A 17714-nucleotide genomic window follows, 5' to 3' on the forward strand; every position below is an offset into this window, starting at 1 on the left:
TCCTTGTGTGAATGTAAGCCTGTTCGTTGCGTCCATTCCCTCATTGAACTGCCCCATCTTGCACTCGGAATATAGTTGGTTTTTAAATATCCGATAAATAGAATCGGGTCCGGCGAGGTCTAGTGATAATACCCGCTCGGTTATCCCAGAACGGAACGGACCGCTTAGCGGTTCGTGTCCAAGCAGGCCTTCGCTGAGGTACGGTCCCTCAGTAAGTCACCCGCGCGGGTACTGAGGTATATCAATATTCGGCGATTGACCCTATTTTGCGCGGGTAGAATACGGACTGGGCCGTGGTGGGATTAAAAACCCACGCGTGACTGGTTTCTGGCGTTGTTCCAGAAAGTCACGACTGGATTGTCCGTTCGGTGGGCGAAGCGGCCGCTATTGGCTCGACACGGTCGTTCGCACGCCGACGGGCGGGAATTCTACAACACTGGTGTCCGGGAGTGAGATTCCAATCCATCCCGCCTCCAACCAAATTAATGGGAATCGGATCAAGGGTGTGTCGAGCGACCCTCCGTTCCCCCCCCCCCCCAAAAAAAAGGAGCTTTTTAAATTTGTTCCGAGAAGCAAGATGGCATTTCAAGGCGAACAGGGGCAGGGTGGATTAGAAATGTGTTTTGATCCATGGCCCAGGACAGTTCTTTTTTAACCCCACCACCAATTATAATCAGTGGGGACGCTCACCCTCATACACTGAGCATGAACTTTGCCGCCAAACGGAGTCGCACAATAGCGGCACGAGGCGTGAGCGGGCTGCTATTAATCGCACAGCGAACGGTACGACACGTGGTGGGTGCTCCCAGCCACCGTTTCAAACCACGTGGGCAGGCAGGTGAGGCAGGGCGCCGGCACATACATGGGCAAACTTCCTGAACGAGTGTCGATTGCCTTGGGGGAGTGGAAGTGTGGTGAGAAATATACAAAAGAATTGCATTCGTTTGCCATTAAATTGGACGAGATACGGCGGCGCGCAGGCGAGGTTCAGGAGGATTGTGTTCATGGGGAGTCACAACAATTGGCCGATGCGCAGGAACAAATTTGGGAGCTGAATGAGGAATTGGCCAGCACAGTCGAGGAACTACATAGGGAAACGACGGAAGTAGATCGGTTGTGTGGGTTTTTGTTACAAAAGGTGAGCGAACTGAATAAAAGAAAGGAGGAGGAGCAAATTAGTATCTCCCGGGATAGGAAGAACTTGGAGGAAGAATGTGAAAGAGGTGTGGAGATGAGAAAGGAATTAGATAAAACAGCTTCTGAGTTACAGAAACACCAAAGCAGAGAGAGAGAATTACAAAACGAACTGAGGATGTTAAGAGAGGAAAGAACGAGAACGGAGAATGAAACGTTAAGGAACCACACTGTGCAGATCGAACAGTTAGAAGCCAAAGCAGGTTGGAGTGTGAGGAGGTGAGAGAGGAAATCGAAAAAAAAAGCTTCTGAGTTACAAAACGAGCTGAGGATGTTGAAAGAGGAAAGAACGAGAACGGAGAACGAAATGTTAAGGAACCACACTGTGCAGATCGAACAATTAGAAGCCAAAGCAAGACTAAAGAATGAGATGCAAGAAAGAATACTGAAAGAACAAGGAATGAGACAGGAAGAGGAAATCAGCCAATTGAAGGAAATGGTGAGATTGGAGAATGAAAAACAAGAGAGACGGTGGAGTAGAAATAAAAAAGAAAGACAAGAACAGCTGAAAAAGAAAGCAAGGTTGAAGTACGCAGAGATAGTGAAAGAACAACGAACGAAACAGGAAAAGGAGATCGGCCAATTGAAGGAAACTATGAGATTGGAGAATGAAGAGCGTGAGGGACAGGGGGTGAATGAAATTAAAAAAGAAAGACAACAACAATTAAAAAAGAAAGCAAGGGTGAAGTATGCGGAGATAGTGAAGGAAGAACGAATGAAACAGGAAAAAGAGATCGGCCAATTGAAAGAAACGATGAGATTGGAGAATGAAGAACGTGAGAGACGGTGGGGTAGAAAACAAAAACTACACTATGTGAATTTGAAATTAACCAACTCAAGGAGAGTGCAAATTGGAGTCCACAGGGATGGAAAAACTCTGGAAAGATAACGAACAGCTCAGGGGGCTCAGAGAGGAAGAACGACTCAAATGGGAAAGAAAATGGAGCCAGGAAGAAACGGAAATAATGAACAAGGAAATAAAATGTATAGAGACGCAGGAGATAGAAAAGGTAGAGGAGAGACTACACGATAAAGACGGGGTGAAAGACGAGCACACACACATGGAGGTAGTGGAGGACGATGAGGGGGAGCTCGGGGAATGTCTCGTGACCCGGTGCAAGCAGCCGGATAGCCTCCTTCAGGAATGGAGGGAGACGCTATGCTCCCTTGAAGCGGATCTCGACCAGGTGGGTCCGGTTGAGCTTTGCGAGGTAGATGGGGCGAGTGCTGTTGACGGGTGTACACAAAGCTTGGGGGTATGAAGGCCCCGGGAAGCCTTGTGGTGACGCAAATCCCTAGCGTTGTCGTCCCGGTGTGTTTGTATGAGTGAGCTGAAATGCGTGCTGGAAAGCACGCATAGCGTGAGTGTTATGGCGTGTGTAAGCAATTCCCCGTGTGTGAGGGAAACCGCTTGTGTGAGTGATATGGTCTGCCTGGTAGCGAGTGTGCCAAAATGTGTGCCTTCCAGCATGCCGTGTGTAAAGAGGTTCTTTGCTTTGACGGTTCCGTGAGCTTCGGCTTCTGCTTGGCTCGGGAGAGCTTTTTGCTTCAAGCTGCCCTGTTTGGAAGGAAGTTAAGCCGGTCGCTCGGCTCGAGCCGCGAGTGGTGGCTTCTTCTTCTTCTTGGTTTGTGGAGCTGTGACAGCGCCTTCAGCCAAGGAGAAAAAAAAGAAAATGTGCCTTGATGGAGAAAATAAGTTTCGGGTATGCTAAACATTACCTCGACGTGTTTCGACTTATGAGTAACTTACAAGGATCTTGTGTCAACGTGTGTCAACGATCGCATATCGTGCCAACAACTTATTCCCAGCGTAGCGGAACATGTGAGCCATACGGCGAGTACGTCGTAAAATTTTCAACATGCTTGAAATTTCACAACGTACTAGACGTACCACGAAATATGACAGCGTACTTCATCGTTTTTCAGCGTGCTCTTAACGTATACACAACTTACCCATACCGTATTCGACGTGTTCCAGCGTTTGACACATTTTTCATAGGTCGGCATACGCTGGCTAAATCGTCAAGGTGTGACTGCGTGGTTGACACTTCCAATTCTCAGGCGGTTATGATTTAAATCGGCGTGCAGCAAGTTTTTAACAGGCTACGCCACGAGTTCGTCGGCGATACGTGCAGCGCGCTATGCCTAAGTTAAACTATCGTTGGGCATAGGTTGTGAACGCCAACAACAGGCTTAGCATTTGTTGGTATAAGTTATCCATAAGACAATGAAACGTTCTGTGCCCGTTACTAATATGTTATTCATACGACCAACACGTTATGAATACGACCAAAACTTAAAAAAAAAAAACATCAAAATTTCAGCGTACACCAACGTTTTACATACATTTTTATATGTTGCCTTTGCTGGCTAAATCGTCAAGGTGTGACAGCGCCTTTACATCCGGCACAGCGGGCGTTTAGGAGGGGTGACGGGTGCACCGAGAATGTCATGCTTCTCGACGCCATCCAGCGGGATGCTACTCAGAACCTTCAACCTTTGCGACTCGCTGTGTTGGATGTTTCTAAAGCCTTTGACTCAGTTAACCACGGTGCGGTTTTGAATGTGGCTGCGAGGATGGGTGCTCCACCACCACTCCTCCACTACCTTAAACAGTCGTATAATGGCTGTGTGACGCACCTGGACTGCTGTCATGATTCACCTATTTTGATGACCCGAGGAGTCAAACAGAGCGACCCCCTCTCCCCCATCCTGTTTAACTCTGTGTTGGACAGGGTGTTGAGGAATATTCCTGAAGGAGTGGGGGCGAGACTCGGAGAAATGTCGGTGCCGGCTCTGGCATTTGCCGACGACCTTGTCTTGTGTGCGCGCACATCGTCCGGGCTCCAAAGGTCTTTGGATGCAGTGCAAGTCTGCCTGTCTGAGGCGCGTCTGGCATTGAATGTGGAGAAATCCGCGACTCAAGCCATCACCATCGACGGGAAGGCGAAACGATACCTGGTGGACACTTCCCAAGTGTTCCGCCTCGGGCAGCAGAACCTGAACGGGCTGGACGCGACGAGCCGGCTGAAATACTTGGGAATACAGTTTCAACCCCGTGGGGTTATACCATCCCATGGGTCCGTCCTCGAGGAAGGACTGAGAAACCTAAGACGGGCACCTCTGAAGCCTCAACAAAGAATGTTCATGCTGAGAGACCACCTCGTGCCCAAACTCCAGCATGCGCTCGTCCTGGGAGCACCCCAAAGAGGAACTCTTCGTAAGCTAGACGTGCAGACGCGCCATCACGTCAGGTTGTGGCTGAGGTTGCCGAAGGATACTCCTTTGGCGTACCTTTATGCCCGATCGGCGGATGGCGGACTGGGCTTGCCCCAGTTTTCAGTAATGGTTCCCATCTTGCGGGAAAAACGGATGCGCGGGCTCGAACAATCAGACAGCCCTTACATCAAAGCTGTTATCGGTACAAAACTGGGTGATGTGGTGAGGACGAGGAACACGTACAACTTGCATTACGGTGGAGAGCGCCCCAAGTCTACCAAGCAGGCGGACGCTGTCACGGCCAAGCTCTTATACCATGCCGTGGACGGGCGAGGCCTACTGGAAGCAAGCAGGGTCCCAGAGCCAAGAGTCCAGTAGAGCCTTTATCGACTCTGTGAAGGTGAGGGGAAATTTGCTCCCCACTGGATCCAGATCGAGCCATGGTAGACGGGGACCGGGGAACGAAGGATGGTGTGATGCAGGTTGTCGTGTAAAAGAGTCTCTGAACCGCATCTCCCAAGCATGTGTTCGGACCCATGGCGGAAGAGTCTGGCGGCATGACGAGGTCTCGCGCTTCGTCTGTGGCCGACTAAGACAACGTGGGTTCATCGTCATAGAGGAACCAAGGATTCCAACACCAGCGGGGATCCGAAAGCCGGACATAATAGTCGACAAAAACAGAAAGCCGGTGGTGTTGGACACGCAGATGAAGAGCGACACTCTCAGGTTGTCGGAAGAACACGCGAGGTACTATGACACTCCGGATGTCCTCGACTGGGTAAGGAGCAAGTTCGGCAGTGAGAATGCTCCACTTGTCTCTACCATCACTCTCAGCTTGCGCGGAGTTTGGGTGCTGGAATCAGCTGCCATGCTCCGCGGACTCGGCCTTAGTCAAGCCGATCTTGGACTCATCTCCGTGATGGTCGTAGAAAAGACCGCCCTGATCTTTAGGGAGTTCAAGCGGTCCACGCACGTGCGCACCATGTGGTGCCAGTAGAAGGTCCACCTCACTCCAGAATCGTGCCGCGAGAAATACAGGACGTACGGATGGACGTCAAAGAGGCGATAAGTCACAAGGTTGGTCCTGGTCAACCGACCGCGCGACAATTGAAAGGCGGAGTGGTCGACGGGAGGATACACGGTCCGCCCGTGGAGGCCATCGCACCACGGGGCACGCACCGGGCCACTCGTCATGCGCTCTGCAAGCGGATGACGGGAGGATACAGGATCTGCCCGAGAAGAGAATGGGGTTCTCCCGCGGGTATGCGTCAGGCTTCCCGAAACCCATCCGCTTAGCATTGAGCGTCCAGACGGCAGGGAGATAGGTGCTTGCGACTCCGGGCCTCTACACCGAGGGGCACAAAGGAGCGCCTGCACGAACAGGTGAAAAAGCGGCGGCATGCCGACAGAGTGACAGATATGGCGCCTTGAAGGTTCAGCGGGGTGTAAATTACACCCCGTGGAGGAAAAGTAGTGCGAGCTCCGGGTCGAGATCAGACTCGTGAGCTTGGCTAACATAGCCAAATGCCTCGTCATATAACTAGTGACGGCACCCTCCAAGCATCCTTAAGATAATTGATGTTCTTGGTGTTGCCTCGCTCCGTGCACGTCTTGGTGAACAATTAAACAGCTTTCTCTCAAGTATATCGATGTCTTCATACTTTAATTGAAGGGTGATTGATGTCTCCGACATACACACACATATATATATATATATATATATATATATATATATATATATATATATATATATATATATATATATATATATATATCTACACACACACACACACACACACACACACACACACACACACACACACACACACACACACACACACACACACACACACACACACACACACGTAGAGTGTGATGAGCTCTCCCCCGATCCCCATTGGACACAGTCCAACACCAAAGCATCACCTCCAACACAGAGGCCTTGGCCCGGTGACTGTCAAACAGACAAAGATTACATGGTCAACATCAGTTAAACATCAAACGGAGCCGCCTATCTGGATTTCAGGCTTATTTGCCCTTATCAGGATGGCATACTGATAAATACCTAACAAATGATGGCCACATTCATTGTTTGTACATCAGATGCACCTCCTGAGTGTTATAGTGAGCATTGCCGTGGATTATGTCGCACACGGTAAAACCGCATAATCCACAAAGAGCAACTATCTGTCTGCCATCCAGACGATTGTTCCCGCGAATGCAAACCATTCAATCAGAAGGCACATGATGTGATCGGTGGGTATATCGAAACATGTGGAGTGTGACGAGCACTCCCCCGATCCCCATTGGACATAATCCTACACCAAAGCGTCACCTCCAACACAGAGGCCTTGGCTCGGCGACTCTGTCAAACAAACAAAAATAACATGGTCAACATCAGTTAAACATCAAACGGAGCTGCCTATCCGGATTTCAGGCTTATTTGCCCTCATCAGGATGGCATACCGATAAATATCGAACTAATGAGTACTGTATGTGACGTTCTCTCAAGTAGGACTTTTCGCGTGGAGGTTATGCAAGCCATTGCTATTATTTCCGACTTCAATAAAAATGGTCCTGTAAGAAAACTAATAATCAATTTACTTGGAACAATATTTTTGAAGTTGTAAAATGTCCATTTAATCTAAAAAATGTCTTTTAGTGAGACTTGCTGACATTTTATTGTTCTACCACAGCAGAAACCATTGAGAACAAGTGGTGCCAGGCACAACAAATCCTGCCCATTTAAGGCATAAAGTTATTTTGGGGATCAAATTTAAATTTGATATATCCTTAACCTGATTGTTGATTATAAGGAATAGAATAAGGAATATTTTAGTCTTATTTTGAAGTCAATTAAACCATTTTTGACGAAGTTATGAGCGAAAAAGATTTTGACCTTTTCGTGACCTGATCTTTGACCTAATTGGACCCAAAAGATAATGGGGTTGTCCGAGGTTCATTACCCACCTGTGGATACAATTTGACAGTGTTTGAGCCAGCCGTTTTCCTGTAAAGTTGTATTTTCGTTACCATGTTTTAGTTTTAATGGAAAATTTGTAATTTTGACCGATGACCATGACCCCCAAAACTTCGGACCCTACCGATCTTCACAAATATGCATTTTTCACTGTAGGAATGGGTAGGATTATAAGTGACAAATAGAATAAGGTTCAGTATAAGCTGAGTTTGAAGTAAATCAGATCATTTTTGACGAAATTATGAGCGAAAAACGATTTTGATCTTTTCGTGACCTTGACCTTGACCTTTGATCCAATTGGACCCAAAAGTTAATGGGCTCGTCCAAGGTTCATTGCCCACCTGTGGATTAAATTTGATAGTGTTTGCTGAAGCCGTTTTGCCGTAAAGTTCTTAACAGATAGACAGACAAACAAACACACAAACAAACCGGATGATTACAATATCCCGCTCCCTCCCTCCGGGAGGGGGCGGGATAATAAAGTGTGATGGACACGGAGCACACAAACAACAACAGCTATGCTGACTGTAACAACAATAACAACTATTGCGTGTTATAAATAATATTTTTCACGTGTTTCACTTAATTTTACATCAAATTGACACTCGCAGATGCAGTAGACATGCAAATTACCATAATCTAAAATATACTATAATCGGGACGTGCAAGAATGAGTGACCCCCTCATGCGAAGAAACGCAACAAACATGCAACTCAGTAATGACAAACCCATGCCAACATGAATCCTAAGTGATGTCAGGTTGAACGTGACAAAGATGAAACTGGAACAGCAGCAGGATCGGTGAGTGAACCTTGAGCGAATCACACGACAATATGACATTGATCAGCTTGCTCACGTTGAGTTTGTAAAAGCTCAACACGACTGTGCTCTGATGCAAGCACACTGTGCACACTGTTCACACTGTCATGTTCAAATGTGAATGGGTGAGCATGTTGGTGGAACTTTGAACACACCAAAGTTTGGATTATGCTGTCTCTGGGCAAATTCAAATCCCACCAACATCAGTTCTACCGAATGAACGACACCATCTGTTGATGGACAACAATGCAACCAACAGGCACCTCCATATGAACATACAGAGATTTAATGCAGCCATTTCTATGGCCACAATAACAACTACAGATGGGACCGTCTGAGGACGAGTGGCTAACTTCAGAATCAGTGGCACGGTATATCGTATGATTGGCCCACCATGCAGCGCTCGAGACACAGATCCATCAATCCTTCAGACATATTTCTATGATGTGGAAGAACAGGTTCAGCATCGACTGAAGTTACAACCCCCAACAAATGACATGATGGACACTACATATGATTCTACGGAATGCTCCAAATGCCTATCTTCAGTCATTTCTCAGCATTCAGGAGCTGATTGACAAAGGCGCAGTGCCTCAAAACATCACCATCGCCATTCATGTGAACAAACAGCCTGATGGAGAGCACGCCCGACACTTTAACCTGTCCACCAGCAGTGAAGTTTCCACCCTCCTGCCAAATCAAGATAGAGGCAGTCAAGATGGTCACACAGTGGTCTGCATGTACAGGGTACAAGGAGGTGGAAATCATAGCCTGCAGCACTTCAAAGAAACTCACAGGAGCTACGATCCACTGTGTTTCCCAATCCTTTTCCTGTATGGTACAGATGGCTTCCACTTTGGTATTCCTTAGCTTCAGGGTCAATGAACAGTAATGGCTCAACAGTTCTATGCATACATGATCATGAAGGGTGCAAACAGTTTCAACATCCTGCATCATTGCAATCGCCTGTTCCAACAGTACTGTGTGGACTTGTGGGTCAAAATATAAATCGGGTGCTTGGAATACATGTGCTTCAACCAGGATAACCTCCATGCAAAACTCTACAGCGACCCACAAGATGCTCTTCATGCTGGTGATGCTGATTGTGCTGGACATCGCATTGTTCTGCTTGCCACTTTCACTGGTGGTCCACAATTTATGGGTAAGTACTACGATGATGCCATGCCATGGTGTGCTTGGTAACTTGAGGGCCAATGTCTACACCATTGAGTTCCAGAAGTGGGGCCTTCCTCATGGCCACTTCCTGTTCATTCTGATCATGGTGAACAACACACATGGCAGGATGTGGACATGGTCATCAGTGCTGAACTATCTCATCCCACCAACCCATGCACTCATGACCTGTTGGACTGTGTGAAAAAATTAATGGTGCATGGGCCATGTGGCACTGTAAATCCAAAAAGTCCATGTATAATCAACAGCCGCTGCTCATAGGACTTTGCGAAATATTTCACTGCTCAAACAAAACTCGGCGAAGACTCCTATCCAACCTATCTTCTAAGGTCTCCTGACAACGGAGGGCACACTACAATAGTGACATTTGCCGGAAAGACAACCCCCATTGACAACAGAAGCATTGTTCCATACAATCCATGGCTGTTCCAGAAGTACCATGCCCATATTAACATTGAATGCTAGGCTTCAATCAAGGCCGTCAAGTACCTGTACAAGTATATATTACAAAGGTTCTGACCTGGCCACTATCACCTTTGAAGCTGATGTGGACCACTTGAGATTAGGCATGGAGAATCACTCTGACGAGAAGAGATAGTACGAGTAGTGTCACTTCATTGGAGCATCTGAGGCAACATGGAGGATCTTCACATTCCCCACACCGGACTGCTCATCAGCTGTTGACCCTCTTCCTGTTCACCTCCCAAAAGAGCAGCGAGTGGTGTTCAACCCAGCTAATGCAGAGCAAGCCCTGGAAGCAGCAACCCAGACAAAGCTGACAGCCAATTTTTGTCAAGAATCGTGGAGATATACTGGCATGCAGCATTCTTTATTGCGACTTTCCTGAACACTTCACTTGGCAACCAGCAGCAATTTTAGGTCTGGAGAAGGCAAGCAGGACCTTCAGGGAACAAACCTCAGATGATAGGCAGAGTGGTCTCTGTCATCCGATCCAAGGAGAAACCTTCTACCTCCGTCTCCTGCTCCACCCCAAAGCTGGTGCCATAAGCTTTGAGGATCTTTGAGTGATTGATGGAAAAGTTTCCGAGACAATCAAACAATCCTGCCAGCTTCTTAATCTTCTTGAAGATGACAAAAAATGGTTCCAGTGTCTTGCTGAGTGTGCAAATGCACAAATACCAGTATGAGAGGTTTGTTCGTAGTCCTTGCCAATGTTGGGCAGAAGAACGGCATTGTACTTGCCACAGCTTCCTCTGGCATCGCTGCGACAATTCTCTAGGTGGGACGAACTTCACCTTCATGCTTCAAACTGCCCATACCACCTTGTCAGAACTCAACATGCAACATCTCTTCACGTGACATGACGAGACATCTCCTGGAAGCGGCAGACATACTGGTGTTGGATAAAGCACTCATGAGTCACCAATATTTGCTTGATGCCCTGGACTGCTCACTACAGAACATCATGAAGAACACACAGCCAGACTTGCTGGTGTTGAGGCAGCTCTCTGAGAATAGCCAGAGAGATGTGGACTTTCACAAGCATATTATCAGATGAACCAACTGAAGCAGAGGAAGAGCAGGAGACATTTACAGAAAAGATAATCATCACCAAGTCCAGAAGGAAGGATTTGCCATTGGGAGAAACCCTTGTTGGAAAGTTCACGGATTGAGTCGGTCCTATGGAGTCACAGAAGTCCTTTGCTGAAGTGCCATGGCTGGTGAGAGAGGTACCACCACCCAGCCAAGTTGCATGGTAACAATTGAAATCACCACATATGAGAAAGAGAGAGTTGGAGATTAGTGTTTAAAAGTTTGTCGATGTTGTCTGAGAGGTATAAGATCAGTACAAGGGTAGTGAGAAATTGAGTTCCTGATATAAAGTACAATTCCACTACCATGGCATGGTTCAGGCTTATTGAATCGGAAGAGACAGTAACCAGAGAGTGCCACAAAGGAGTCGGGGACATCCTGTGGAAGGAAGGATTCTGTTAATCAGATGATGTCTGGCTTATCGGCAGTGGCTTAGATTAAGGGATCTGTCAGGTTAGAGCGGTGACCTTGGATGTTTGAGGTCCACATTGTGAAAGATATGGGGGTGGAGGCATTGAGAGGTTGCAGAATGGGGTATGGGAGGCTTTGCTGTGGCAAGGTGAAACTTTGAAGGAGAGGGGGAGGTGGGTGAGAGGGAAGGTGTGTGTGTGAGTGTGTGTGTGTGTGTGTGTGTGTGTGTGTGTGTGTGTGTGTGTGTGTGTGTGTGTGTGTGTGTGTGTGTGTGTGTATGTGTGTATGTGTGTGTGTATATGTCGGCGTCAATCTCTCCCTCACTCTGAGACTTCAACCTCCTGTGTAACCTCCTTTGCAAAAGCCCTGTTTGAGAGAATGCCACATGTACATTTTTGACTTGGGTATGTTTGTCAGAATGATATTTTAAGTATTGAACACTTAAAATCACATTTTTTTTTTTTCACAGGTCATGTGATTTTGTATTTGCAGGTGAATCCACTGAATCTACGAGGGGGATTACACCTACTTTTATGAACGGCGCAGACACACGCCCACAGGACTCGTCAACTGAAACAAACCAGAGGACTTTTTACAAAGAACACAAACAGAATGAGGAAATGTTTGCAGAGAATAATTTTCACAAGACTCACAAAGGAAAGGAAGCTGAACACCCGTACAAATGCAAAACTTGTGAAAAATCATTCGTTTGTCCATTTCAATTTAAAAATCACATGAGAATTCATAATGGTGAACTCCCATACAAATGCACACATTGTGGAAAATCGTTCAATCGGTTGGACAGCCTTAAAATTCACATGAGAGTTCACAATGGTGAACTCCCATACAAGTGCACAGTTTGTGGAAAATCTTTCAGTCAGTCATCCAACCTTAAAACGCACATGAGAATACACAATTGTGAAAGACTATACAAATGCACAATTTGTGGAAAATCATTCATTTGGCAATTTCAATTTAAAATACACGTGAGAATTCATAATGGAGAACGCCCATACAAGTGTGCAGTTTGTGGAAAATCGTGCAATCAGTCATCCAACCTTAAAACGCACATGAAAATACACAATTGTGAAAGTCCATACAAATGCATAATTTGTGGAAAATCTTTCAATTATTCATCCAGTCTAAAAACACACATGCGAGTTCACACTGGAGAACGCCCATACAAATGCACAGTTTGCGGGAAATCTTTCAATCAGTCATCTCACCTAAAAACACACACAAGAATACACAACGGTGAGCGTCCATACAAATGCACAACTTGTGAGAAATCCTTCATTCAGTCATCTACCCTCAAAATACACCTGAAAATTCACAATGGAGAATGCCCCTACAAATGCAGAAATTGTGGAAAATATTTTAGTGGGTTGTTGAACCTAAGACAACACATGTTGATGCATCGTGGAGAACGCCCACACAAATGCACAAGTTGTGGAAAATCCTTCAAGCACTCATCCAGCTTTAAAATACACCTGAGAATTCACAATGGTGAACGCCCATACAAATGTACAAGTTGTGGAAAATCTTTTAATCGGCCATCTCACCTGAAATCACACGTGAGAATTCACAACGGTGAACGCCCGTACAAATGCTCAATTTGTGGGAAATCTTGTAGTCAGTCGTCCAACCTGAAAACGCACATGAGAACTCATAATGTGGAACGTTCATACAAATGCACAGTTTGTGGAAAATGTTGTAGTCAGTCATCCAACCTTAAAACGCACATGAGAACACACAATGGTGAATGCCCATACAAATGCACAGTTTGTGGAAAATCTTGTATTCAGTCATCCACCCTTAAAAAACACATGAGAATTCACAATGGTGAGCGCCCGTACAAATGCACAGTGTGTGGGAGATCTTTCAATCAGTCATCTCACCTGAACTCACACGTTAGAATCCACAATGGTGAACGCCCATACAAATGCACAAGATGTGAAAAATCTTTTAATCAGCCATTCGCCTTTAAAACACACATGAGAATTCATAATGGACAACACCCATACGAATGCACAAGTTGTGGAAAATCTTTTAATCGGCCATCTCACCTGAAATCACACGTGAGAATTCACAACGGTGAGCGCCCGTACAAATGCTCAATTTGTGGGAAATCTTGTAGTCAGTCGTCCAACCTTAAAACGCACATGAGAATTCACAATGGAGAACGTCCATACAAATGCTCAGTTTGCGAAAAATCATTCGTTCACTCGTGCAACCTCAAAAGACATTTTAAAATTCATAATGGAAAATGCCCATAGAAATGTAAATTATGTGAAAAGCTTTTTATTCGGTCGTCTAAACTTGAAAACGTAATAATTTACAATGGGGAGAAAGAATATGGCAAACAAGAAGAATGCCCACGTAAATGTAAAATTTGTGGTAAATCCTTCATTAAATCATGCGAGCTCATGAGACACTTGAGAAGTCACATGAGAGAATGTCAACACCGATGTACAATTTGTTGAAAATCTTTCACTCAATCATCCTGCCTTCAAACAAACATGAAAAGTAATAATGATGAGCACTCGTACAATCGCACTATTTGTGTAAAATCCTTCACACAATCAGCACACCTTATTAGTTATTACACAGGAGAAATCACAATAATGAATCCACATACAAATGCACCATTTGTGAAAATATTTTAGTCCTTCAGGCAATCTTAAGATACACGAGAAATTAGATTGGCTTTTCAGTCCACTGAGCGGAGAGCCAGCATTAAGGATGTGTATGTCGCCCTTTGGCCATTTACCTTACCTTACCTTTAACTATGGGATTTAAAGGGCCTGTGTACAACTGGCAGTAAAAACACTTCAGTGATGTTCTTCTCAATCAGGTTGCACAACCATGTTCTGTGATTGTTGCATCATTTAATTAGTTTCAAATTAAATTAATCTGTGTGCACATATATCTTTACAATTGAATTCTCACGAAAGTTTCCTCAAAAAAGTCATGCACTCGTTTTAATTGATTTGAAATGCAATTCCGGGAAATTTGGCGACATACATACATACATAAACACACATACATTCATACATACACACACATACACACACATACATATACACACATACATACATACATACAAACACATACACATACACATGCATGCATACATACATACACATACATACACACACATACATACACACATACATACAAACACATACACATACACATGCATGCATACATACATACACATACATACACACACATACATACACACATATATACATACATATACACATACATACATACATACATACATACATACATACATACATATACACACACATACATACATACATACATACATATACTGCACACACACATACATACATACATATACACACACATACATACATACATACATACATACATATACTGCACACACACATACATACATAGGAGGGGGTGTTCAAAAGTATCCAACCTTAATTTTTAGTGCTTAAACAAATGAAGCTCGGGTGGCGTGGTTTGGTGCACATATGTAGGCAATCCTAATTCGTATGCGTGAATATTTTCCCGCCTGCAGAAGCTGTCAGTCGCCGACAGACCGCCGATGAGTGAGGAAGTGTAAGTGAGTGCCGTCGGATTTTTTTCGTTTTTGACAAAATGGCGGAAAAACTTGAACAACGCTACTGCATCAAATTTTGTGTAAAGCTTGGCGATTCCCAAGTGGAAACGATCCACAAGATTCAACAGGCCTTCGAGAACGAAGCAATGGGCACCACACAGATAAAAGAGTGGTATAACCGCTTCAAAGATGGTCGCACATCAGTGGAAAGTGAAGCACGTTCTGGTAGCCCCTCAACATCCCAAAATGAGATCGTCATTGACCAAGTGAGGACCCTGCTGATGCAGGATTGTCGAATCACGATCAGAGAACTTGCAGACGAGGCGGGCGTCAGCATTGGATCCGTTCATTCCATTGTGACTTAGGATTTGGGCTTAAGGAGAATCTCAGCGAAGTTCGTGCCAAAACTGCTAACGATCGAGCAGAAGCAACTGCGTTTGGAGATCGCACAGGACATGCTGGAGACTGTGAACAGCGATCCCAACTTCTTCAACACAGTGATCACTGGCGATGAGACCTGGGTTTATGGGTACGACCCAGAAACCAAGTTCCAAACATCACAATGGAAGCATCCAACATCCCCGAGGCCAAAAAAAAGCAAGGAAGGTCCGCAACAATGTCAAATTCATGCTAACCGTCTTCTTTGACTCCAGTGGCGTGGTTCATCACGAGTACGCACCACTCGGCATAACCATCACCAAAGAGTACTACCAAGAGGTATTGCGTCGCCTTCATGACACTGTGCGACGCAAACGGCCGGACCTGTGGGCAGCGGTCAATTGGCAGCTCCATCACGATAACTCACCCGTCCATTCTTCACATTTGATACAGAGTTTCCTGGCCAAACACAACACACCTGTGCTTCGTCAGGCTCCCTACTCTCCCGACATGGCTCCGTGTGACTTCTGGCTTTTCTCCAAGCTGAAAATGCCCCTGAAAGGGACCAAATCTCAATCCAGAGAAGACATGTGAAATGCAATGGACCAGCTGCACACCATCCCAAAAGAGGCGTTCCAGCGCTGCTTCCGACAGTGGCAGAACTGTTGGGAGAAGTGTGTGGCAGCCCAAGGGGACTACTTTGAAGGAGATTAGTGTAAGTTTGTTGTATCTGGATACGAGTATTTTTTTTATGAAGAAAGGTCAGATACTTTTTGAACACACCTCATATATATATATATATATATATATATATATATATATATATATATATATATATATATATATATATATATATATATATATATATATATATATATATACAGTATATATTGTTACGGCTGTGGAAATTTGCACAACACCAGAAAGGTCCTAAGATCAGTTTTGCCGGTAAGTTTATGTGCAGATAGTCCCCACCATTGTTTAGAGGAGATTATTCTTGTTCGCCGGGCTACGACGCTTTGAGATAGCCGTTTTTCTTTTCTCCAACATTATTTTGGACCAATCATCCCTCAACAACCAAATCGCCACCACCAACATCATTCCCAAACAACTACAACTCAAACACCACCACCTTCGCCTCTTTACCTCCACAACTCCACCCCGCAAACATCGCTTCATCGCCATTCTCAAACGACGCCCACAACAACCAAATCGCCACCACCAATATCGTTCCCAAACAACCACAACCAAACCTCCACCACCTTCGCCCTTTTCCCTTCACTACCATCAACAACGCCACCCCGCAAACATCGCTTCACCTCCATCCCGGACACAACGCCATCTTCACGCTGTCAGGACGAGCGCTCCGATGATTTCCACCACGTCCGCTTTGCCGGGGTCGGAGTTCACGCTGTCAGGACGAGCGCTCCGATGATTTCTGCCACATCTGCTTTGCCGGGGTCGGAGTTCACGCTTTCAGGACGAGCGCTCCGATGATTTCCGCGACGTCCGCTTTGCTGGGGTCAGAAGCCGCGCTGTCGACGCGAAGCCTCGGTGAATTTACACACATCGGCTCGGCCAGGACGAAGCCGCGCTGCCGAGGCGAAGCCTAGATGAATTACACACATCGGCTCCGCCGGAGTCAGGGGTCATGCTGTCAAGCGAGTGTTTTGGTGATTTCTACCACGTCGGCTTTGCCGGGGTTGGAGGTCAGGGGTCGATTCTCGCTTCCCCGGCCCTATAAAAGGGCGAGCAGAACGGAGCTCAGGGACAGTCGGTTTTACGGAGCTCGAGGCAGTGTCGAGAGAAGTGTCGGTGGGTCGGTTGCCAGTGTTGGTGAACGGAGCTCGCAGTCAGTGGTGGGGGAGACGAGCTCGCGATCAGTTGCAAGTCAGTCTGGGTTCAGTTTTTGAGAGATGGAGCTCAAGTCAGCCACTTTTGGGGAGACGGTCATGGTGTTGAGCGAGAGTTGGTGAATGGAGCCAATGACGCGGAGAGGTGCTCGGAGGAAAACCAGAGGGCTACGTGGAGACCACTGCCGGGAAAAGGGGCGAAGTGGAGACCACAGCCAGGGAGAGTTTGCCGGAGCCAAGGCGGTTCAGGGTGCTCGTTCGAGCGTCAACTCGCTAAAAGAGCATCGACTGGCTAAGAGGGCATCGACATGCTGAGAGAGCATCAGCAATTCCCCCCATACCGAGCATCCGCGCAGAGAGAGCGCCGGTAACCCTGTCTCGCTGAGAAAGCATTGACCTACTGAGAGAGCATCGACGTGCTGAGAGAGCACCAGCAATTCCCCCCATACCGAGCATCCGTGCTGAGAGAGCGCCGTTAACCCCATCCGTTCCGTGGTGCCTGCTGTGTGCGGCGAGC

At 46.2% G+C, this 17714-nt stretch overlaps 1 protein-coding gene across 2 annotated transcripts in view; it reads left to right on the forward strand.

Annotated features, from left to right (window-relative positions):
- LOC147009471 (uncharacterized) overlaps window positions 1-16120 on the forward strand; it is a 95272-nt gene extending 79152 nt beyond the window's left edge. Inside the window, exon 6 of one of the 2 annotated variants that reach the window (XM_085861874.1) lies at window positions 12464-16113. In XM_085861874.1, the coding sequence (XP_085718000.1) occupies window positions 12464-13647 (1184 nt within the window). In that variant the 3' untranslated portion in view covers window positions 13648-16113. Of the gene's footprint in view, window positions 1-11863 lie in introns of both variants that reach the window. The other variant, XM_085861865.1, reaches the window with a different exon arrangement.
- Window positions 16121-17714: the final 1594 nt, after the last annotated feature.

Source organism: Eptatretus burgeri, chromosome 17 (assembly GCF_056783735.1).
Source record: "Eptatretus burgeri isolate ZD-2024b chromosome 17, Ebu_testis_v1, whole genome shotgun sequence".
In the NCBI taxonomy this organism is placed as follows: domain Eukaryota; kingdom Metazoa; phylum Chordata; class Myxini; order Myxiniformes; family Myxinidae; genus Eptatretus; species Eptatretus burgeri.